Source organism: Patagioenas fasciata, chromosome 2, assembly GCF_037038585.1.
Source record: "Patagioenas fasciata isolate bPatFas1 chromosome 2, bPatFas1.hap1, whole genome shotgun sequence".
In the NCBI taxonomy this organism is placed as follows: domain Eukaryota; kingdom Metazoa; phylum Chordata; class Aves; order Columbiformes; family Columbidae; genus Patagioenas; species Patagioenas fasciata.
In genome coordinates this window covers 34,014,704-34,039,757 of record NC_092521.1, presented here as the reverse complement: position 1 = coordinate 34,039,757, position 25,054 = coordinate 34,014,704, and the positions used below count along the sequence as shown (strand labels likewise).

At 37.4% G+C, this 25,054-nt stretch overlaps 1 protein-coding gene across 1 annotated transcript in view; it reads left to right on the top strand.

Moving 5' to 3' along the window:
* PI15 (peptidase inhibitor 15) overlaps nucleotides 1–24,349 on the top strand; it is a 29,064-nt gene extending 4,715 nt beyond the window's left edge. Inside the window, exons 3-6 of the mRNA XM_065832033.2 lie at nucleotides 14,327–14,445; nucleotides 14,717–14,849; nucleotides 14,993–15,108; nucleotides 18,110–24,349. Coding sequence (XP_065688105.1) covers nucleotides 14,327–14,445; nucleotides 14,717–14,849; nucleotides 14,993–15,108; nucleotides 18,110–18,245 — 504 coding nt within the window. The 3' untranslated portion in view covers nucleotides 18,246–24,349. The remainder of the gene's footprint in view (nucleotides 1–14,326; nucleotides 14,446–14,716; nucleotides 14,850–14,992; nucleotides 15,109–18,109) is intronic.
* The last annotated feature ends 705 nt before the right edge of the window (nucleotides 24,350–25,054 follow it).

The window sequence follows — 25,054 nt, the reverse complement described above, 5'->3', positions numbered from 1 at the left end:
CACCTGGCAAAGGGTGAATATCATGCACTTGGCTTTGCATGCTTTTTCTGGAGAAAGCAGAAAGGTTCCATGCAATTTATGATTCAGAAGAAGTGTGTTGTAGAATTTCCTGTAGCTCTCTCGTGTGGAAGGTATGTAAATCTGCAAATCTAGAGGAGGTCTGTGAACAAGCAAATCCCTTTCTCTGAATGCTGATTCTGTACTGTAGAGGCCTGTGTTGCCTTTCTGGAACATCTCGGCTACTTGGAAGAGCAGTATGGATCTGCAATATGTTGCCAGCTGAAATTTGAGTCTGATAAAGCATGTCATTTAGTATGCATTGGCACTGTATTTAGACTTCCAAAACATTTGGGAATGAAATACCTGTTCCTTTGAGAATCCAGTATAATTTTTACCCTCCCTACAATCATCCCCACTTGAGACCAGTTTCTTAAAAGTCCATATGTTATTTGTTGCAGCTCACATTCCTGTGTGCATGCAAAACCTGTCTGAGCAGGTACTTACTTACATACAGGCATTCTCTTTACAGTTTCACACGCACCAAGCAGAAGGAGTAACTCTTCTATAACTGGGCCTTAATGAGCATTGAACTCTGTCCTTCATGGCATTCCTGTAGGCAAAGTGGGAAAATCTGTTCTAGTTAAGAGTACTCTAACGTGATGTGAATCGCTTGTTAAAGAACCATACCGGACATTGTGAGTAGTTCACTGATGGCCCTGCAAGGATAGGTCCCGGGCCCAGTACTGATCAACATAGTCATTTGTAGACTGGCAGTAGCGTGTCTGAAGTATAATAGATGGAATAGGATTGCATGCTTGAAAACATGAAGCTGAATGTTTGTGGAATGCTGTGTGAAGATTTTAAGAGCAGAAAAATGCTCTCAATAAACTTGAGCCTGCTTGTGTATAGAAGATGTTCTGATATAGTTTTAATTCATTTTTGTTCAGTGATTGCATAAATGCACTCATATATTTTGGAAATCTACCCTTCATTGAACATGTTACTTTGTAGGACTCAAAAGAGTAAAAGATTCCCAGACTAGCCTGAAATGAGTTAGTTTGGATAACTACAAATTATTTCATGGCAGCATAAAGATAATTTCTCATGAGCTGGTGGCAGACAAGCTGGGAGTGGAGAATCTGAGCCTGTTCATTTCTAGTAAATCCACATGAAATACTGTGATAAAATGAGCAAAGGAAATGAACTGTTGTTCTAAAATAAAAGTAATTGTGTTCCAAAAGAAACTCCTGTAGTCCTATGAAGGAGTCCATGTGAGTCATGGGGGAAATCTGTTCACTCTCTATGGCCCAGCAGTGACCTTCTTTGCTGAGGGGATGAATTTGGAGACTTTGCTTCCTGTCCACAAAGATCTGCAGACAACTTACAAAAGTCAGAGAAGCAAGTATATAGCCAACTTAGTGGTCACAAATGTAAATAACTACATTATTATTTCACTCATAAATTTGAAAGTCTTGATAAAATTTTCTATCTGTCAAGGTGATCATAAAAATTCTATGACGGATAAAACAAAATGAAAAAAAAAAAAAGCACTGCAAAAAAGAAACGACTTCAAGTTTTCCAAAGTGCTATTTAATACCTGAAGCCTTTAATATGGATGTAGAAAAAGTGAGTTAATTTGGCTTTCTCTTCAATTCAAAAGCATTTCTGATAAATAAGCTTCTCAATTTGTTTGCGTACTTTTTGCTGTTGTCAGTGTGGTTTCTTACAAACCATTCTAAATCTTAGAGGACAAGTTGTTCTTGAATTGTTTGCCCTGGCTCATCTACATGGTCCCACTGAAATCATCCGTGTCTGTAAGTAAGCATTGCAGGGCTAGTTCCTTCAAGATTTATGTCTAATGAGTTGGATATGATCTCTTAATTCATGTAGTTTATCCCTGCCTTGTTACAGGACTTCCTTTTGCATTAAATACATATGGTTTTCATCTTGTCTACTCCTGAACACATATAGAGATGCTGTCTCAGTCACATCTCTTGGCAAATGTTTTACTTTCGGAATAAAAAAGATTTCCAAATGTCTAACCTAAATATTTCCCTCTAAAACTCAGATAATTAATCTTTATATGCACTTTTTAACTGCTCAATAGGATTTCTCTCCTTTTTCATTTCAAACATTACCCTTTACGTATTTACTGACAGTTTTCTTGGCATTAATTAAGATGCATGCATACATATAATGTTTCCTTAATTTCCATGTGCATGTCTTACAGTACTTCTGCATATTGGAGCAAGTTACAGTTGCATTCCATTTACAGCTCTTTTGTTAAATCAGTGAACAGAACCCTTAAATGTCAAAACAGATTACGCCCAACATTTTAACACAAGTGCCATAATGCAATGGAGAATTTACTGTAGAATTTACTGGCAGCCTACATTTTCCATTGAATAGCCCTGTTCCCATAAATCCTATGTATACAGTGAAGGGTGAAATAAAGTAATCAGATGATGAATCAGGGTACACAGATCTTAATCTGCTTTTTATCACACCAGAGCACAAAGTAAATCTAAGTATCCCCAGTCTTTTGGGAGCTCAGAGCTTCATCAGTGTAGTCCTCCTATCCCAATTTGCCATGGCTTTTAGCTCGCTGTATGCTGGGAATTCACAAGTGAGGTGAGACCAAATGAGAAGGGGTGTAATAGTGAAATATATTCACTGACTCCAGTTTCTCCCTCCTACCACTTGTGTTTCTGTTTAGCCAACTGATTATGTCTCTTCTTCCTGGTGCCAAAACCCAGCACCAGGAATGTCTCAAGGTCACGGACTAACGGATTCTGGAATATAAATTATCCCAGAAAATTAGAAGAAAACAGAAGGAACTGATGTGGTTTACACAGTTACAGGGCTCTGTCTGCATGGCAGCTTCGAAAGGAAGCAGTCATTTTCCAGCATACTCAGCCTTTTTCTGGAGTGGAGGTAAAACATGACAACTGACGGTAAGCTGAAAGAAAGCAAGAGTAGATGGAACTTACTTTCTGCTAATTTTGGAACAGTATAGTTACTTAGCTTTCTTTTGCTTCACAGGTGAGTATATCCACTTTTATATTTTCTGCTGCACCACTGTCAATAATACAACGCTGTACAACTCATTGACTGTCAGTGAGATGCAAGATGCTGCCCATTTTTCTAGCAGAGTTTTATCTAGAAAAGGTTAGGAAGCCCCATTTTGTCTCAGTAACTAAACTGGTATTGATCTAGGGTCAAATTAAAGTGGATGCTAGCTATAAGAAGTACAAAATCCATTGGTTATGGTCAGAATGAATGACAGAAGACCTATTGGTTGAACAGAAAGGGTCTTTCCTGGAAAGGGCTCCTTGCAAAATCTGAAGTACTTCCCCAAAAATGCTATTGTTGATAAATATTGTGATAAAGAATGACTGTGTTAAACTTGCTTTGGTATTAGAGCTCCTTTTCCAGTGATTTATGCATAAGAATTTTAAAACATCCTTCTTGATGGTGTTTTAGAAGAGAATATTTACATTATTTAAATTTAGTATTAGCAGAAAGCCTTCTAGGAGTTTAAGCAAACAAAAAACAACCTAGTAAAGTCTCAGATAGAAAAGCAGCCTGCCCAGAGCCCTAGATTAGACATTCCTTTATTATTAAATGTAGCACCTCTTGAACTTCTTGGCTAAAAACAGAGACAGGGCATTTTTCACAAGAATCGTGGTCCAAAGTACACAGTGCTTTGTTTGATACATGAATGGAGATGGTAGTAACCTTACACCTCTCAACATTTTTATCCTCTTTCCATACCTGAAAAGAAAAACTGAAAAGAAGAATAATCTATCCAGATCTGCGGAAAAGTGTATCCTAAAGACAGCAAAAGGTGGAAATCCTAGGATAACCGCTTGTTCACGTTTTGCACACAGAATACTGTCTTCAGCACAGGCACCTCCATGTATAAATGCATCTGCACATGCCCTGGGATGGGGTTTGAGGTCTATTTTAACTCAATTGAGAATGAACTGGTTTTGTACCTCTATCTGTACAGTGATATCTGTTAATCAGTATCAAGAGAAAGAATCTCAAATTGAGCTTTCTTTTTCTGAGAACAAAGAACTATTGTTCTTATTCTTTATCCTGCAGAAAGAAGAAGCTCCTATGTGTTTTCTTTTGTGTCATGCTGCCATAACTTTCAGTTAGAGCTACTTAGATAATAATAAGTATTTTCTTTGAAAGCTTTTAAAGAAATTAAGAACATTTCTGTTTTAATGAAAAACTTCAGTGGTTAGTGACAAAAATATGTGGATTTTTTTTTTTTTTTTTCATATAGAAGAGAAACAAGGCACCACAAAATAAATGCATTTTTCATTCACATTTTATGGTTTTGAGAAAAGGCAATTTTCTCTGATCATATCTGAAATGATAGAGGTCAGACACCTTCCTTTTCAGACTTGTGACCAATTGTCAGGGTGACATGAATCTAGGCAAAGTTTAGTCCTTTTTGTTACCACTTCTGAGATAAGCTCTTGCCAACTAAAATATGCCTTGCAGTAGGTTAGGAAAGCACTGAATATTTTAAGATATGTAGCTCTGATATTTAACTTTTCCAAAAGCTAAACAAATAACAACATATCAGGGAAGCTTATTGTTATTAAATCTGACAGCCTAGCAATTTTCTTTGTTTCTTCTTGTTTAAAAGCCTGGTGCCAAACATGAAAAGAAATGCAGACAACCTTTGGAAGGAACAAATTGACTATTAGTAGTGGTCAAGCTTCAAATGAAAGGAGTTTGAATTTGGATCAGATAGACACCCAGGAATATGAACTTCTGTATAAAATACAGACTTGAATTTTCATAAGAGAAGAAATGCTGACAAAGAAGTTTCTTGGACATCTGTCTTGTGATGCCCAGATTACTATAAGACAGACCTTCTAATACTGAACCCTTCAGAACTGTGAATCAGATATTTGGAGGCTTGGTTATATCAGGGTAAATTGACTATAGAACATTGAACAACTTTACTTTGAGTTGCAGTAGGGTAATGGACATGGCTTGATGTATTAACCCCCTATTTATTTGCCAAAGAACAAAGTGTAGAACTTCAATTCCCATCAATATTTTTTTTCTCTAGAGGGTAGACTTTGGCAATTTTCTGTGTAAACTTTCTAATTGGTACCTAATGTATTTAGGGAAGAACTTGCACATGTAGTAGGCACCAATTACAGTATGCACAGTAAAATTTCTAACAGGTGGCTGTTGAGAGCAAAAAATATTCATATTCTTAGAGAGAGAGAGAGAGAGAGCATGAATTCCAAATGTTCTCAGAGCCCAAATAAACATATACGCTTTGCCAAATCTCTCTATAAATTCCAATGAGCTCATATGTTTTCATCACACAGTATACACTGAAAAAAAGTGAGGTTCTTTCAGTCACTCTGATGAAAAAGTATGTAGGCAGAAAGGCTGGTGGGCTATTTTATTAAGCTTTGTGCCAGATTTGGGGTAGTGAACATGGTGTGGGGTCCTACAGAAAGTCTCTGAACTGAAAATGCTACAGACTTGCCTATGCAAAAGAGAAAGGGAGCAGTTGTTCAAGGGACCTTTGTGTGCCCTGCACACTGCTGTGGAATTTCTGAGAAACGGCCACCGCGTGTGCAAGCGGTATGGCCGGTGCAAGGCTGCACGGCTGAATGACCCATGAGGACAAGATCTGCGTCTTGGAGGGTAGCAGCCTACATCTGCTAATCCGCTCTGGGACTTGGTGCTAACAGCTGTGGAGCACGGCTGCACAGATGTGCTGGACATGTCGGATTTCATCCCTTAGCTTCCTAATGTTTTTCCTCACAGAAAGAAATCGCTTGAAGTGAGGTTTTCTTCTTTCTCACTTGCTGCTGTTCTGGAAGTAAACTTTTAATCTTCACCTGGCGAACAAGCAGAAGCACAGGGCTGAAGTTTTTTGACTGATCACTGCTAAAATAAGGTCCTACTGGCCAACTTTCTGAGGTACATGGAGTCTACCGTGGATGTGTTTGTGCCGAATAACAATCTGAAGACACAGTAAAAATAAACTAATGATGAATAAGATGCCAAAAATGACAAATAGCCACTTTCTGTTACTGCAAGATATGACAGTGTTGCCATGCAACTGTATTAAAATTGCATATCCAACACTTCATTTGCAATCTCATTATGTTACTGCAGTTGTGTAAAGAAGCTGTTTAAGAAGATGATTATTAAAACAGTGTACTTCACCTGTTCATTCTGGGTTTGTGTTCAAACCTATACGTGGTGCTTGTCACTCCAGCTGTACCATCAGTGGCAGCCAGCTGAGAGGCTGGTCACACAGCAGCTGTTGTGACATTACGGACAGCAGCCCCAGCTCAATGGGCACAGGGAATTCCCAGAAGGGTAGTGAGTGACCAGGATGTGTGTGTTTTTCTTAAACTACTTGCTTTGCCACTGAGAAATATGCAGAGTATTATCTTAGTTGATATGTCATATTAAAAGAAAAACAAAAAACAAAAAACCAAAACACAAAATAAACCCCCACAAACCAAACCAAACCAAACCAAACCAAACCAAAATAAAAACAACAAAACAAACCCACCCCAAATCCAAAGTAAAGTACTGAGGGCTGCTGCTGGTATTTGATATTCGGAGTGATGCTCTGCTGAGATTCGCTTGTACTCTTGTGCAAGTGAGGGGAGCTTCCTTGCTACTGGCAACACAATTGAACCAGGAAAGATTAAGGATTATGATGGCAAAAGAAATATGGAAGCACAGTTCTGTAGTGCTTGAATGCTTTAAAATGATCACTAGCAGGTGCCACAGGCTCTCAAATTAAAAACGTATCTATGGATTCCCCAGTTAGCTCATCTTTCCTGGCTACGCAACCTGTCAGCTGACAGCCTCAGCGAATGAGTGCTTCTACTTCTCCCCTTTTTTTGTCCACTTTTTTTTTTTTTTGGTGACCATGAGGGCTGCAAAGTTAAATGCTTCAAAAATCATCCAGTTTAAACACAGATATCCATACAGAATGAGAAAAGCATTAACGCGGTGTTATCACTGTGTACTCTGCTCACAAATTGTTGCTACCTGTTACCGTTAATAACCATGTCAGGGTATTAGCAGGGAAGAGTAAAGTTCATTGCCATTTGCTTTGGTAATGATGTATCTCTCTCATACAACAAGGCATGCATAAAGACATAACAATACTATGTGAGATATTTTCTTTTGTCACTGGAAATTTGCTTTCTGAACTACAGGGAAGGTATCTGATTGATTAATCTGAAAACGGGTTAATTTTTGTCTCTGAAAATCAGGAAATCAGGAAAAAAAAATTAAAAATGTTTCAGTTTTCTCATGGAAAGTTATCCTTGACTAAATGGTCATCCCCATCTGAATAATACTACTTCTTTTTCCACACATTGCATAATGAGGACCCAGACTATCGAAGGTTAGGTTGATGTATTTTTTTTTTTTCTCACTCTCCGTATTTGCCAAGAATAATGGATCTTAACTTTCTTCTCTTCCAAATTCTGAACTTTAAGGACAACTTCCAAAGGGATGCAATTCCACGTGACAGTATCGGTCATTCTTACTCAGGTGTGGCATCTCTAGTGAGGGCAAATAAAATGTTAGATTTCATTTTACCCTTTCAGCTCTAAAAGTATTACTGGTTTAAGTATCTGTTTTGCTTGGAAGGTATTTTACTGCTTGAATTAATACTTCGTGTCTACCTGTAAGAAAGCCGAAATAAACATTTTAGCTGCATGTACTTAATTTTTACTTTTGAAGTAGTGAGTCATGAGAAAAAGACAATGTAACATCACTCTTAAGGAAAGTAAATGCAGCAAAGTGTTGACAGATTTTATGGATGACTTTGGAAGAAGCCAGTAATTCCTTTCTGTGGGAATGAAAAAAAATCGAAGCATGTTTTGCAGAATTTATGAATCAGATTATAAATCTGAGGACAGGTATCAGCAAAATGGGAAGAGAAAATTATGAATTGTCTCTCTTTTTTTCTTTGACAGTGTGTTGAAGGGATGTAACAGAAATGCATGCCCATTTTGATATTTATAGAGCAGACAGATATTTTTCCATTTTAAAATTATGAAATGTTGAAATTCTGCTTATTTTTCAAATAGTGAGGAGGTATCCTCTTTCAGAATAGGAAACAAGTCATTAACATTTTCTGGTCTACATAAAAGCCATTTAGGGATATAACATTTTTACGCTTGCAGGGGTAGAGATTGTCTGCTTTTAAGAAAAGCATCCATCAAGGGTCTATGTGAAGTTCTGAGACATTCATCCTTTCCTTTCTTGACTTAGCTAGTGATACTTGGGATGATGTATAACATCTCAGAACTCATTTGCATCATTCAAAGTATGAGAGAAAGCCTTAACAGAGTAAGGAAGCCTTCTCTCTCCTCTCTTTTTATGAAATGTTTTAGAAGTTCTCATGAAAGCAATGAGAAACCTTGCGACATATTAAAAAGGCACTAAAGTAATAGTCATACAGGGCCACTGTCATGATTGAACTTTTCCTCCTATTTCAACAAATTATGAAATTAACATTCATTAAATGCACCTGTACTATGTGTTATGTTTCTAGATCTTCCAGCTATGGAAAAATCTCTCAGAAAATGACCAGACGTAGCCTTTTCTCCAGATGTTGTCATACTATGAATGGCCAAGCTGAGCTCAGAGAGATACTTACTGCTTTCTGGTGCCCTGTGGAATGCAAACTGAGATCTTACAAAGTTAGCTTGAAACCCAGTGTTTTAGTACTGGTTACAGGCAGTAATACTGTAGTGACTGTGTTTGGACTGTCTTACTGAGACAGGTTAGTTTAAGGAAAAAAAACAGTTGTGTCATGAGCTTCACTGCTATCCAGAGGTCCTGAATCAGACCTTACACACGAAAAACATTTAGTTTCCTAACCTTTATGTAATTGCACAGTACATATATTATGAAGCCAGACTAGAACTCCAGCCTGTGTCCAGCAAAACTGAGAGGTGCTTCATGAAAAGAGAAGGTCCTTACAGAGGGTCTGACATTAAATATTTCATCTAGTCATGCTGAAGACCTATAGTGAATATACACCCCCCTTTAATAAAGCTACATGTCCCAAATGACATGGTTCCTTGATACCATCAAAATCCTGAGGCCTGATATTTTGTTAGCATCAATGATGGACTCCAGACCCTGAGAAAGTTGCTTTGAATCCCTGCTCTCTTTTAGTGTAATTTAACCATGACTTCATAGATCCATCATTCACAGATGTTCTCACGAAAGTTTGCATGTTCAGGCTGTGCTAACAGCTATTGCAGTAGAGCATTTAAAGCTAGGAATATGAAACTTTTTACTTTGCAGGTAAAATTACCCCAAAGTAAATGTCTCCACAGTAGCAGTGTGCTTTCAGTAATACTGCAGTCCTTTAGAAAGTTTGCAGTAAGAACAAGTGACTTGGATTAGGAGACCTCTGTTTAATTTGTCTTGCATACACTTGTTCAATGTTTTCTACTTAGAGTAGTGAGGTTGCGATCTGAAGTACCTTGTTGCTTTCAGCTTTATCTCCTGTTCTGCAACAGGGTTTGCCCCCTCAGATGTGTTGAGCAGGGTATGAAGAGAAAGCTATTCCATTTAAATGATTGGTATTAGAGGTACAATTCTGACTGTAATGAGAATGAGCAGAACTTTGCTTCTAAGTTCAAATTATAGTTAAAAATGGTTATGCACACCATTCCTCAAATTAAAGAATAGCTATTCATGTAGGAAGGGGACAGCCAAATATTGTTCAACAAACGTTGCAGATAGATCTTTGTAACATTGCAGTTGATTCTCTTCTCTTTCTTCATCATAATGTTTATTCAGCTTCACTGTTGTTTTAATACCTAAGAAGATAGCTGTGATCAGGACCTCCTGTTCCAACAAAGCTGTTCCAACAAAGAACAAAAGAGCATCTCCATCCCTTGCACATATAAATTACCAGAACAACTGAGAGACAGCTACAGAAAGAGCTGCAGCAAGTGGAGAGGGGTTGCAAGGGGACTGTGACCTACAACATTAAAATGCTTTTCTTGGGGAAGGAACTTTGGACTTCAAAAAATGTAATTCATCATCAAAGAAATTTTATTTTGCAGTCCATTGCTTATTATACATCAGGGGAATAACAGAATTTATTTTAGCATTTGTCTACAGAATGAAGGGGAAAAAAAACCAAAACAAAACAAACCCAAAACCAACAACAACAAAAAACCCAACCATCTTGGGTGAAATTCTGGACTCACTGGAAAAATTCCTGCTGGTTTTATTAATGGTAAGAATTTATTACTGACTCTCAACCAGCATGTGCTGTGTGAATGTAGAGAACACTCCAGAGCTGCCTCATAAAACCTCATAAACTGATCTCTGGTGTTGAGACTCCCCATGTAGAAGCACTGGCCTGTTCCCTGTATTCAGTCTGCTTGGCAGTTTTCAAGTGAAGTGTAGTTTTGCAGTGTTGTTTTGCAAGGAGCAGTGCAGAGGGCACAGTCAGACAGCTTTCTAGGAAAATAATCTTTGGCTGAGGAAAGAAAAATAGATTGGTCAAAGGATGTTCACTAGAAGTTGCCAGTAGAAATGTGATGATACACTTAACTCTTCTCGCATCTCAGTTTGACCCAGTTGAGGGGTGGGGAGGGTTTCCATGCTGGACCAAATCACTGATCTGGAGAGTTTCAGACGATCTTTATACTGGAAAGAAGGCGACTGCTTCCCCAGCTGCTGATGATCTAGCAAATGAAGATTTGCTATCCCCAGGGCAAGAATGAGTAGTTTGGCACTGGCAGTTTGCATGATTAACATTTGAAGATGAGTCATCTCCTCAGTCCTTGACCCACTGTGCATGCAAATCTTTTTCCTTTTTGCCATTTGCAGCTTTATGTTCATGTCATGCAGCATGTTCAATAGTAACATTGAATTGACCATCATTTCAGAGTTTCTGATTTTATCATGCTGTTTTTTAAAATTCTTTGCTAATTATCTTGAGTTCTTTTATTTATCCTCATACAGAAATTGCCCCTCTGGCTTTCAGGTTACTTTGGCTTCTGTTTTTAAGATATTTTTCTTTCTTTATGTGCTATTTATCAATGTACTACAATCTTACACACCCACAACAGGGGACTGAACAGTGATACAAATTAATACAAATGTCGACTCAGGATCAGACTTCTTTTGAAATGGGTGAACTAATGGTACAGTCTTTGACACTTTAGAACAGGGATGTCAAACTCATTTTCACCAGGGGCCACATCAACCTCGTGGTTTCCTTTAAAGGGCCAAATGTAATTTTAGGACTGTAGAGATGTAGGAATAGTTACATTTAGAAGATTTTAAGTCATTATGAGATAATAATATTTCTGCTTCAGCCCATATTAATTATTTGCCTTTTCTTGTGGAGATCGTCTAGTCCTAGAGGGACTGAGACCACCATTTTTTTCTGGGAAAATAAAAGTAAAATGAGGAAGGTCTAGCACTTCATCTTCTCCCATAAAATACAAATGATTTACACAACCAGAGGGGACTCCACAAGGCCTTTTCACCAGCTTGCTAATAAAGGAATGGAGGAAATTAAAAAATGCTGCACATGCTCCCCTCCCACTTATTTCTTAATCAGTGGTTATTTTCTTTCTTCATCTTTCTTCTATGTTTGCCAAAAATTTCATATGTCCAGAGAGTGGTCAAGTGTGAATAGATAATGGAAAGCAGAGCACACAATATATCACTATAATGTTTACTCGTCAAACCCACAACTTTTACCTGTTTCAAACAACCCTCTGAAACTTTACCTATCAAATGCTGCAGATGATTCTTGAGAAGCAGAAAATGAAGCTAAGGAGAAATGGAAGTGGACTATCAGTGCTCACTGTCTAAGGTGGGGGCCATGCCTCATTTAGAAGGGGCATTAATAAGGAAACTAATCCAGTCTTCACATTTCTATCAAACACTTAACATGCTATTTTGCAAGGCAATTTAGTACATGAAAATATGCTGTGTAGAAATCAGGAGCTCGGTGCTATTTGTGCAAATACAGTACACATTTAGATTATTGTGGGACTGCAGCCAGGTCACTTGGGAGCAAGCATGCAAACCTCATGTTCAGCCTCCTGGCAGGGAGCACTCGTGCCAGAAGCATGATTAATCCCAGCAGAGGAGGGTGTTTATGGGGTGTCACAGTCCTGGCGGAGCTGCCCTGTATGGATGCACACCAGGCAGCTGTGTTTGGACCCATGCGCTGGATCCTTGTGCTCCTCCGTTTGCCTGGGCCTGGGTGGGCTCCAAACACTGACTGTGGCCCTGCTCTCATGCACTCTTCCTAGGCACATTTTTATACTTGTACCTATTGTTGCCCCTGCCTTTAAGCCCTTTTTATGGGACCACTGATATACCACAGAGATTATAAAGAGTTTTTTTTACACTGGCCACATGCAGCTAATTGACTTAATATCAGAGGTACAAAGCTGAACAAATGTCTGTACACATTTCTCTTCCCCTTGGGCCTTGGAGCATGTCCTGGGTTTTGGATGGTTCTGTAGCAGCCCCAGCTTCCCTCACCTGTACCCTAGTTCTCCCACTTAGCCTTCCTCTTCCCAAGCTATAGACTTATCTCTAACTCCTCCAAGAAACTCAGTTTTTCAGAGCTGAAGTCAAAGTATTTCCTGGCTTGAAGACCGCTCCTTCTTAGCATGCTTCTTCCTAACACTTCTCTTTTTTGTCCTTTTACTGGCAATTTGCTTTGACTTTGTTCTGGGACATTTACATATAGGTGTAAAGTAAATCTGCTCTGCTTTAAGCACCATCCATCTTACTTTCCATAACGTAGGTCCTCTTGAATGGAAGATCATTTGTGTTAAGGGTTTGTATTGATCCTATTGAACTTTAGCTTTAATCTAGGAGGCACCTCACCCACTCTGTATCAGCAAAAGCTTGGTTCAATGAGAAAGCAATTTCATGCAATTTACTACATTTTGTCATTTTCACTTAAAGAAATTTCACAAACTACCAGACAGAAGTCAGGCCATGAATTACTGTCCTAGTCCATGATCTGCGGTCTGTCTTTCACTCTGCAGGTTTGTGAAATTAAACCTCTGAATTCAGAATTAGAAATCATCGTTAGCTGATAGAACAAAAAATATTTGTGATGTGGGCTGCCTTGTCCTTTGATAAGTTTTTTTCTGAATTTGTCTGTTATTTCATACCTCAAAGAGTATACTCTCTGTTTAGTAGCCACTCAAGACTTATGAGTTTGTGTTTTTCTTTAAAAAGCTGTAATGGGCTGGTTAGACAATTCTACCACATTCCATTCCTGCCTTTCTATTAATACTTGCAATTCACTAAAACTGTCCTGCACCAAAACACTCCACTCGTGGTATGTGAATAGCACATCTAATTCCAGGATCTAGAGCCTACTTGAGTATCACTCATCACTAATATGTACTAGGATTTCTGTGTAGCTGTAATATAGCAGTGAGATATTCTTTAGAGCTCCAGCAACACAGTAGATTCTAATGCTGATATCTCTATTATTAATGAGACAGCCTATTTGCTGTGGGGAAAACAGTAGAGTTACAAATCAAACATGTAAGTGAGCAGGAAAAGCATTTAAATGAGACAGTGTTTAAGTTCGCTTGTCATATTCCTACCATTGGAAGAGAACTTAAGAGGTCAAATTGTCTCATCTGACAGAGCTCTTATCTTTTTATTCCAGGCAGGGAGCAATGTCAGCTCCCACGCTGAACAAAATGATGAAACTCACACCACACCTGGAAACTATCAATAGACTTTACATTTGTGGAATTGCTTTTCTTGACCCTATGGCCTCAAATATGAAAAGCTGCCACACACCCTCTCTCTGACTGTAGATAATCCCTGAGGTCCTATTTCAAATGTGTTTGGGTTTTGTGGGGTATGTAATACCTGTGCTGACTTGTTCTTCCCTGTGTACCTCACCTCTTTAAGTTCCATCTGAGTCCCGTCTGTGTTTCATTTCTCTCCACACATGGATCTCATCAACACAGAAGAGAAAATGGTAGGAGAATGCCTGTTCAGGGAAGGTTCTCTTTCTCAGAAAAAAAGGGAGCGATCTGAATACTTGGGTTCCCCTGATGATGTGGGCAGGAATTCTGTCCAGCATTAGGTCAAACCCTACTAGACCCTGTACATACTGCCCTTCAGTTTTCTGAATTCAAGAGCTCTGAGCCTACTGATGTGTTACAATAGCGTATTTGTGACTTAAGATACTTACTTCTTGTGTTCTTGCACTCGAATTGCTATTTGTTTTTTTTCTGTTCCACTGTTATGAATATGTGATTTTTTTCAGGTTTGGGATGAAACTCTTGCCAAATCTGCAGAGGCTTGGGCTGCTACATGCATTTGGGACCATGGACCTTCCTACTTACTGAGATTCTTGGGCCAGAACCTGTCTGTAAGAACTGGAAGGTAGGCAGATACTGTATAAAACAATTATTTTGTCAGCCTTTGAGAACCAGGTCTTAGACAGATGCAAGTGTCATCCAGCATTCTAGCAATAATTAATATTAATCTATGTTCATTTGGCTTAAGAATATTATTGCTTAATACTATGCCCCTAGTGAGGCATGGAGAAATGTGCATTTAGGTGACTTGCATCAGAGGAATTAGCAGCTGAAAGTTCCAAGATACCTAAATCTAAAATGACATGCTTTTCCTCCTGTTTTTCAAACAAACCCAGGTATCGATCTATTCTCCAGTTGGTAAAGCCATGGTATGATGAGGTGAAGGATTATGCTTTCCCTTATCCTCAGGATTGCAACCCCAGGTGCCCCATGCGATGTTATGGACCCATGTGCACCCATTACACACAGGTTATATAAATTACATTCTTCTATTCAAAATCTACCGTCCAAAGCTGGACTTTTCTGTGATGTATTTATAGCTTTCTCAAATAAATGTATATATATATATTTCTTTTCAATATGGACTTCACCAATAATAAATATTTATTCAGATGGTTTGGGCCACTTCCAATCGTATAGGCTGCGCAATCCACACATGCCACAATATGAACGTCTGGGGATCTGTTTGGCGACGAGCTGTTTACTTGGTATGCAACTATGCCCCAAAGTGAGTTACTTTCTTTTAATATTGTTTATTTTTATCCTTTATGCATGTTTTGGTCCTCTCATAGGACTGTTTACTGCTTTTTCTACAGCTTGACCTCTATTTGTGCTTTTTCTGCGAGCTGCTTATTCATTTTAACTTTACATCTGAATATACAGAAAATGCATGACTTTTGTATACAAGGAAGAAAAAGAAGCAATTTGATGTGTATGGAAAAAAAACAAAACCTGTTTTCTATTTTGTTGTTATTATAATTCTTTTTGTCTTCCTCCTTTACGCTGATTCCACTTTACTTTCAATTCCTTCTTTCTTCTACCTGTTTTATATAGACTCCTGATGAGCTAAACTTCCTGAGGTAAGCAATTGCACTATAAATCAGGCCCTTGATTTACTCTGAACATGTTGTTGCCCACCAGATATTTTTGCTTCTGACCATGATGCATAATGGCATCCATAGCACAGGTTTCCTACGAAGTCCATCTACCTAAGCTCAGTGTCTACAAATCTCATCTTGCCCATAGTAGGGTCCTTCAAACAATAGGTCAATTATAGGTGGCCCTATATTAGACAGTTGTGCAGAGATCTATGTTAGGTTGAAATGAAGAAGTGAATTTTCTCCCAGTGTTTCCTAGATATCATTCGAAACTTACAGTCGGTTTCAGAATGCGTCATTGAAGTGTGGCTCTGTGAGAGCTTTGATTTGAGGTCTTGTTTGGTTGAGCACTTTAAAAGCAGCATGGACAGTGTAAATGGCTTGTTTCTCTGAATGCATAATATTAGACAAAGCCATAGTTCTGTATAGGAATCTAAGTAGAATTAATTGAGCATGTTTTCCATAAACTCTCAGTGGCACAGCTCCATTTGTGGCAAAGAATATGCAGGAATATATCTGTTACAAGAGTAAAAGAATTTTTAAAGATTTTTCAACTTAAAAAAAGATAGGATTTAGTAAGAGAAGTGACTTGGAAAAAAACAAACAAACCAACCAACCCTTTGGAAATCAAAGAGATTTCTCTGTCCTTTTGTCTTTAAAATCTACTAGAAAAGCTGGTAAACAATGAACGTAAGCGGTATCAGGCAGCAAAATTTGTATTTTATTTTTACATGGACAAGGTGAAATCAAAGTTTATAAGAGAAACCCAAATTCTATTTTTTGCATATGACCATTAAAAAAAAAATTACTAAATTTGCAGACTTCCTAGTGTACATCTTTTATGCTCATATGTAGGAAAATAATGTGTTTATATCTTAGGCATTATTGAATACTGATGCATTGTTTGTGTATCAGTTAACAATGTCTTAATGACATCTTATATTTTCTCAGACTAAAAATCCCACTGTTTCTCAAACAACAAACCAAAGCCTGGAGTTAAAAGCTTCTTCTTTGGATGAGATTTTGAGTAGATGTTTGTTTCATAGGTAGTGGAACTGGGATTTTCACATCTACTTCTTGCACAGCCACAAAAAGGGTGTTGAGTGGTCTTGCCTGGCTTAAGTTTATATTCCTAAGAATTAATTGAGTTAAGGACATTGGATTTAGAGTCCTTGGGCACACATGCAGAAGACTCTTTGCCTTATAAAGGGTGTGTCCTTCTGAGTGACCAGCACATCAGAAACTCCTCTAAAGATGAAGGTGGTGAATATTGTAGACCCAACCTGAGTTATTAAGATTGGAATCTGGCAAAGATTCAGGATTTAGAACTCAAATAATTTTCACTGATACCATGCTGTAATGCTAAAAAATATCTATGTTTCTGAAATCAAGAAAAAAAAAAGAGTAAGGAGGATAGTTACAAAGTTTAGAAAGGCCCTATGCCTGGTTATCTAACAGACTTGAACCAATCAGCCATGTGTTGCGTAGCAAATGAAACAGAAAGCAGCTTTTAGCAAACTCTTTCTGGACTTCCATATCTGTTATCAAACTAAATATATTCCCTGAGCACTTGGTCTGCTGTACCCATTTGGAAGAGAAATAGGAATGAGCAAATTATTTGAGAGATTCCTATGTTCTTCCAAGGCATAACCCAGACCAGGGCTTTTGATCCAATTATATTGGCTGAGAGGTGGAGGATGAGAAAATGTTTCATAAATAATTGCATTACTCACTGCTATAGCACGTCATATGCAAACTAGAGGAAAGTTCTCTGCTCATTGAGACATAACATTTAAATAAAAATCTAATTTTAACTTTCTGCCTACATCACGAGTGTTACACGAATCTCTAAAAGCCTGGTGTTTATATAAGCACCTTAAAGTCTGAATGTATTTTTCAGATGTTTCTAGATCTTTCAGAGTTACTTCTTTTCACATTGTCGCTCTCTGGACTTGTGTACCTTTCCCCCCAGGCTCTATTACACAGCTGTATTCACCAGATGGGAGCCCTCCTTCTTGTTGTTAACACCTGTGAGACCACTACAAATGCCCCAATATAGTTATTTTTAATACATTACTGGTGCAAATAGTTTTCATCTTCCCTTTTCTCTAACCATGAATTCAGCCTCAGATATTCACAATGTGGACCCAGGGTAGTGCAACCTGAGAACAAGATTTTGTTCAGTTAATTTTTCAACTTTCAAAAACCAAGCTTTTAAGATAACTGCCAGACAAAAATAGTGCTCAAGGAAAACCTTGCACCAATGCGTCTGTTGCTCATTTATCATAAATATAGCCCTTGGGTAAAAAATATTCTGTCTCAGACTCGGAAAGTCAAAACTCACTTGACTGTAGCAAAAGAAAGAACACTAGGACATCACTGCAGACGCTAAAGGATATGGAGTGGACCACTGGCCTGGGGTGATATGGTACTTCTGCTGATTTTGGGGAACTGATAGATTTGTCAGTAACCTGCAGAAATCGATCCATGTATGTTTTCACTAACAGGGCATTTATAGGATATCACTGAAGACACTAAGTTTAATCACTCGAAAAAAGTATGATTTAATTATTTTTTTTTTCTTCCTCTCTGAAATCACTGAGCATTCTTTTCCCTTTTTTTTCTTTTCAGGGGGAATTGGATTGGAGAAGCACCATATAAAGTAGGAGTCCCATGTTCTGCTTGTCCTCCAAGCTATGGAGGTTCTTGTACCAACAATCTTTGTTTCCCAGGAGTAACATCAAACTACTTATACTGGTTTAAATAAGTAAAGGTTTACATTATTTTTGAAAGAAAATGAATGAGTGACAAGAAGCTTGTATGTTGAATTTTGCACATATTATATATATAGAGATATTGTAATAATACTCTGATGTTTTCTTTTTGTATGCTTTTTTATAATTAACTTTCAAAGTATAGTGTAATTTGGTTTTAACACTTTGGGATTTAAGGCTAGCATTAACTCTCTTACATTTTATTAATGGAGAGCAAACTAATTTTCACCTTAGCAAGTGTAGATTCCTGAATATTAAGTTCTGTTAAAAGCACATTAAAAGATAGAATGTTACTTCCTTTTAAAAATAGTAGCTCCAGAAAGAGAAGGGTCATTGTTTAGTACTGTGCTTTAAAAATGGAGCGTGATGTGCAAAGCAACTCATGCTCCCAGTGGTTTCTCCCATTTACACCCATGCTTTCAGCTGCAATGTCAATGGGACTCAGCAGAGGAAAACATGTGCAAGAGCAACTGCAGGATATTACCTACCTCATGCACAACATCAACTCGTTTAGAACAGGGGTGTCAAACTCATTTTCACTGGGACCACATCAGCCTCGCAGTTCCTGGACTGTATAAATGTTACAGTAGTAGTTACAGTATAAATGTAGGAGTAGTTAGAGTCCTAAAATGACATTCAGCCCTTTGAAGGCAACTGCGAGGCTGATGTGGCCCCAGTGAAAATGAGTTTGACACCCCTGCTTTATGGCATTCCAGGAGGTCAGCACACGGCTGCTGCTATCATCGACGATGCCTGTGTGTAGACAGGAAAAGTAGAGAGAATGAGGAGCCACACTGACCAAGATGCAGTGGCTATTAACTCAAACACCTAAAGTCTTAACTAGATAGAAAGCTACATCATTATACTGGTATATTAACACAGTCTAACTCTACCTTCCTGTGTTTCTGAGCGCAGTCATAGTGGTATAATGGTACTTTGCAGCAGTATATTTATTCTTGTACAGGAAATTAAAAAATTATATTGCTACGAATCATGATATATCGATACATGACATTTGTACTGTCGTTTACACTATAAGTTTGCTTACCTGACTGAAACTCAGCCAGGTAAAACTTTCAAGGAGAGATCAGATGTAAAAGTAGATAAGAAGATTTCTGAATAAAAGACATCAGACAACTTTAAAACCTCATACAGATTTGTGACAAAAATTCCAAATTTCTAAAAAATTGAGACTGTCCTCTAAAATATATTGCACAGTTTCCTTAAAATATCTGTATGAATTCATAAAAACTAAATTGGTTTATTCATACCTTTTCTGCCAAAAACTGAACACCTCATGGGTGCTCACTAGATCGTTTATGAAGAGGATCTACACTTTAAGCTTGAATACTATACAGGTAGTTGTCTTGAAAAAAAGGTTATAAAAAGGAGGAAATTGAATGTCTACCATAACTACTAGGTCATTGAAATAGCCTTGAGTTTGGCTTTATATTGCAGGGCAGAATGTACTCCACTTTAAATATACGTGTTTAGCCTGCTTGCACTACTACATTTAGAAATTTATGAACTTTGAAAAGCAATACTGAGTAGAACAAGCAGATAATTTCACTAGTGCTACATACGTATGTGTCTTTAATTCACAAATTCAGTCCATATGAGGATGTTTGAGACAGTCTGTCACCAGAATAACAAGTATTATATTGATGATATAAAAAGAAAGATCAGAGTTTGAATTCTTTACATCAGTTCTTCTTTTTCTCCAGCAAGATAGCTGTGTAGGGGAATGGGCTCTATAGCAAGTGAAACATAACAGCCTCTCTCCATCTAGCCATGATCTGATGCCTCAGAGAATGTCAGCAACTAATCTGTGGCTCTTCAGTCATTTCTGGTTTAGCGACATTTCTGTATCTGACAGGACAATGACTAGACAAGTATATTGTCTTAAAATGTGTCTATGTTTTAAAAGAACAATGCTTGTAATATTCTACTAATTTTTATCCTAACCGTTACAATGTAAATGGTTTTCTGTTTGGTTTCAAAGGAGCTTGGACTTGGACAGTGCTCAGTTAAGCACTTTGGCTGAGTAAAATCCAGTCCCGTTTTGGGAGCGAAACGTGACCTCTTTGCATCATCTGTGCACACATTGAAAGAATTCAGTGAGATAAAACTACTTGGTGGGTCACTAGCCCTCAGCCAGACCAATTTTTCACAAAGATGCATAGGACAAATACTTTTTTGTTCTGCTTAAGAAATCTTCTCTAGAGGTAAAGAGAGCATAGTTAAAACAGTGCATTTAGTGTGTTGGTGGTTTTTTTATTGTTTTGTTTTGTTTTATTTTGTTTTAATTACAAGCTAGGAAGCAGAGCATAAGCAAAAGTTCAGGTTAGGCCGTGGAGCTTACAACAGTAAGTCTAACAATAAATGACTATGCACTTTGGAACTTGCAACTTGTACGTTGTATGGTACTCTCCAAACAGGACTAGACATTGTAAATTTATTTATAATTCTGTAATTCAGCTGAAAATATTTGAACGGGTATATTTGTTATCGTATCTGTTACTTTTTAAGTTGCTACAATTATCTTGATTTTGTGGAATATTTTGTTTTCTGTGGATATAGAAAACTTCATTTTTAACAAACAGATATGCAGGTTTTTTCACAATATCAAACAATGGTGCTAGGGATTAACTATTGTTATCACACTGTAACTGACAGTAGCAAAAAATGATCTGAGTATAAACTACTTCATACAAGCAGCTCCTGATAAAACCAGCCACAAGCACTTAAGCATTAGCTGAATGTTTTTCATTGAACAGAGATAGTTGATTGCCACACAAAATTTGCCCTTCCACTTTATTTAATAAGTGGTTTATTGAAGGCCTCCCTGTGTTATCTATTTGAATCACCCCAATTTCTGTAATCTTTTTTTTCTCTTGGGTTGGGTTATGACAATGCCAGTAAAGCTCTGCTTTGATTGCCAGTGTCAGTACTGCCCGACTGATTAACTGACAGCAAGTGCTGATAGAACAAAAGTACTGAAGTGTGCAAAAGACTTCAGATGTCTTCAGCAGTATATCCACTCTGATACTTGCTGAAGAAATTTCTTGATAAGTTCAAGGTTGTGCCGAGGGAAACTACACCCAGCTGCTGTTCTGCAAGCCTTGAAGATTTGTGCTAATTCCTTCTGAGCAGCATGGTGTGCCTTTAAAGACAGAGAAATTAGCTCAGACTTTTGTTCTGTTCTAAATATAAAATTATGAAAGTATACACACACTAAAATAAGGCTAAAAATACTTTTTATCAAAATACTGTGAGAGGCATAAGAGTAAAAATGAAGTAACTGAGTGCAACTGTTTATAATATTTGCCTCATTTAAACATCTAAGGTGGTGGGTAGCAATTGATACCTTTTGGTGCTAACCTATATGTTCTGGTGCTGAAGTTATACATTATTTTTGTGGAAGATGAGGTTTACTTCCAATATTACCATATACACTCCAGTGTTTGTGAGATCTTTTTTAGCTAAGCATATAATTTTCTATCACTAGGCCAGATTTGCTTTCAAACTCCTTTTTATGGTTGTTTCAGGCTCTAATGAGAGTTTTAGGTGCATCAGAAAGGAAAATGTATTCCTGTTCAAAACCAAAACAAGCAGCACCCTCCCCTCATCACAGAAGTGAAGTGCCTGTGGAACAGATTATGGGGAGAGTAAGATCTCTGACAGTCATGACTTCAGATTGATGCTGAGCAGGTTTAAGTGATCCCAAGTTCTCTCTTTGGGGTAATAAATGACTTCAGAAAACCCAGGCTTGACCTGGCATACTTCTCCTTGGGAAGCTGTGTGTTCTTCTCTGAGATCAGTTTGTTTGCTGCTGAATTCAAGATGAGTTGGATCCGGCCTCAGTGAAAATCATGGGAGGTTTAACATAACTTGCAGGAGTGAGAAAGCTGGACACTATGAGAGCTTTACGGACAGCAAAATTAGACTTCATATGCTATTCCCTACCAACACTGCAAAATACCATGAAACTCTGAAAGAGGAAGCCTCTCAGAGCAAATGTGTTCTATACCACAGCTGGGACCTAATGGAAAGAGATATATTTGTATCTCTATCCATGTCTATAGACAAATCGATAGATAGGTAGATACATCTGTTTATATATGACCTTCAAGGATCAGGTTGCAAGCATGGATGCCCTCTTGTGGTTGAGAATGCCAAGATATTGGTTTGATTTTATAGGCACTCAAATTTAAAACTTTTTAAAAACAAACAAATGCAGACTTAATTTGCTTCCTTTAAAAATTTTGGCCTTGATTTTAAAGACACATGAATTAGTCTGTCTGTTCTCTTCGAGAAATGAGGTCCATTGCATAACTCCATTTCTTAGTTTTACATGATTTGTAAGTACAGAACTCAACCACAGTTGTATTTGCTGCTGGTTACCTATCATACAAAATTTTCTAAATATCAGATTAAACAAAGGTATTCAGATGCCAGAAGAATTTTTAGAGGTGTTAAATCAGATATGGTTCTTAATAAACAGGAGGTGGGAAGCCTCATTACTGAGATATTTAATTCTAATGATCTTTAATAAAAGAAGTTTTAAAGTCCCAAATTACAACTGGAATTTGCCCATTATTGCTAAGTTCTCAAGACAAAACTGTTACTTTCCTGTTCTAGAATGGAAAGATCTCATAGAATTCAATCATACAGCATTTTTATGGTGCATTTTGAAACTGTGCAAAATAGAAGATTAGTATGCTCTGGTTGTCAGATCATAGCTGGTCTGATGGTCTCAAATTGCACAAAACTTCCAGTTTGGATTCATAAGGAGAAGATTAAACTTCTGTAAGCAGTGATGTGAAATAACCACAGCCTTCCTACCCATTTTCTTTCAATAGAAAATCTATTGAAATTCAAGAAAAAAATAGCAGTGAACCATTTGGTCAATTCAACATATGAACAACAACCCACCTCGTTAATTCAAGAAAAGAAAAGAAAAAAAAAAGTCATTACTGCTGGTAATTTCAAACCTTTATTGCTCTGTAGCCTTCATTTATCGAGCTTCCCTCAGGATATAGTTATTCTCTCTTAGAGAAGAATTTTTTGCTCATATTACAAGGCAATGCATTTTTAAATTCACACAAGTCAGTGGAACAAACTTTTAACGGTTATCCCCATTCTGCTGAGGGTGAAGTGTGAGAAAACCAGACTGAAATGGTTGCTATTCAGTTCTATCTCCTTGTCTTCTGACAAAAGTCAAAATTCAGAGTGGAAAAAAAAATTCTGACACCTTATCATTTGGCAACTAAGTTGTAGGTTTTTTGGTTTTTAAAATCCCTTGTACTGACAATCCATATAAATCAGGCATGTGGGTTTTTTGACCAGTAGGAGAAGAGAAGGAATATCCCTCAGGTGATATGTTTAGCTCACAACAGCAATTGTTATTCAAATCACTGGGCTGCAAAGTTGCTACAGCTTCAATAGATCATCATGTAAATCAGGAAGTATCTTGGAGGCAATACTTCAGGTAATAAACTTGTTCCTTGAGAGTGAATGGTAATATTGGAATGTAATAGCTCTGAGGAGTAAAAAATCTTTGTTTCATGTAGGGTGCTCTTACATAATTGAAACGGTGCTTCACGGCAGGGTTCATTTAAGAAGCAAACCATCTACAGGTTTTTTTTTTTTCCATACACAATAGGGAAAGATTTTTCTGAGGATTTAAGATGTTGAGGATTCAAAAATGATGTTATTTCTACACTTTGTGTCTGAACCCAAGCCAAAAAAAAATGTTTAGTGTTTATACAGTGAAATGTCCTTTCTCCCATCTCATTATATATGTCCATCATTTCTTGTTTAGATTTTTTTTTATAATTGTGTGTGTGGGGTTGTATCTGGTTTTTCAGAAAAGAAAGCTTGTTATGTAACATGTCTTGCAGTGAACTTATCAATATAACATTTCTTTCATACTGTCATATGACACTATATACACGTTATACCTGAGATATAAATTTGTATCCCTATTCCAACTTCTAACGCTACAAAACTATAAAGAAATGTACATCATTTTGATCTATTTTGTAACATCTATGCATTTAAATAAAGAAGTAAAATTATCCGTATTTACCCATGATATCCTTTTGAGGCATCTTTTATTGGTTTTTTTGTTGATTTGTTTCCTGAAGAAGACAAGTTTTCAGGGATATGGTAAAGGACATATCTAAAGTGAATTTATATTCAGTTTGAATATATTTATATAAATTCATACGCTTTACACCTGAGCACCATTATGTACTTAAAATCTGTCTTTATGTATCCACATATGTGGACAGTAACCTATTTTTGGTATTGAGAGCCTGAACTCTTCGTCAGAATTAGTGATCAGGGGTTGTTTCCTTGTGTGCCTCTGGCCAAGAAGAAAAATCTGAACTGTGATCAAAGGACATATCCACAGAAAATCAGGGAGGTACCATTGTCAGTTTGGCCAAGTTCTCTTCCATGGAAAGAACCACGCTTCATTCAGAAAAAAAGTAATTCTTCAGTAGCTGAGTAATTCTTCTTCCTCCCAAGGTGGTACCAAAGCTATAAAAGCTACATTTGAAAACAAAAACCCAGAAGCATAGATAAAAGAAGCTGTATCATGAGAATGAAGGCGAGCAGAGGGAGGAAGAGCAGGCAGTTTTAAAATATTAGGAGTCATCATCACAAAAGCTATTCAAACTCAGTGTGAAAATCCTTGGTTCATTTTGGTTCCTCCTTCACAGGCTGGACACAACAGAAACCACTTTTCTTATAATTCAACATGATACAAAATAATTTAATACCTCATTAATTTAGA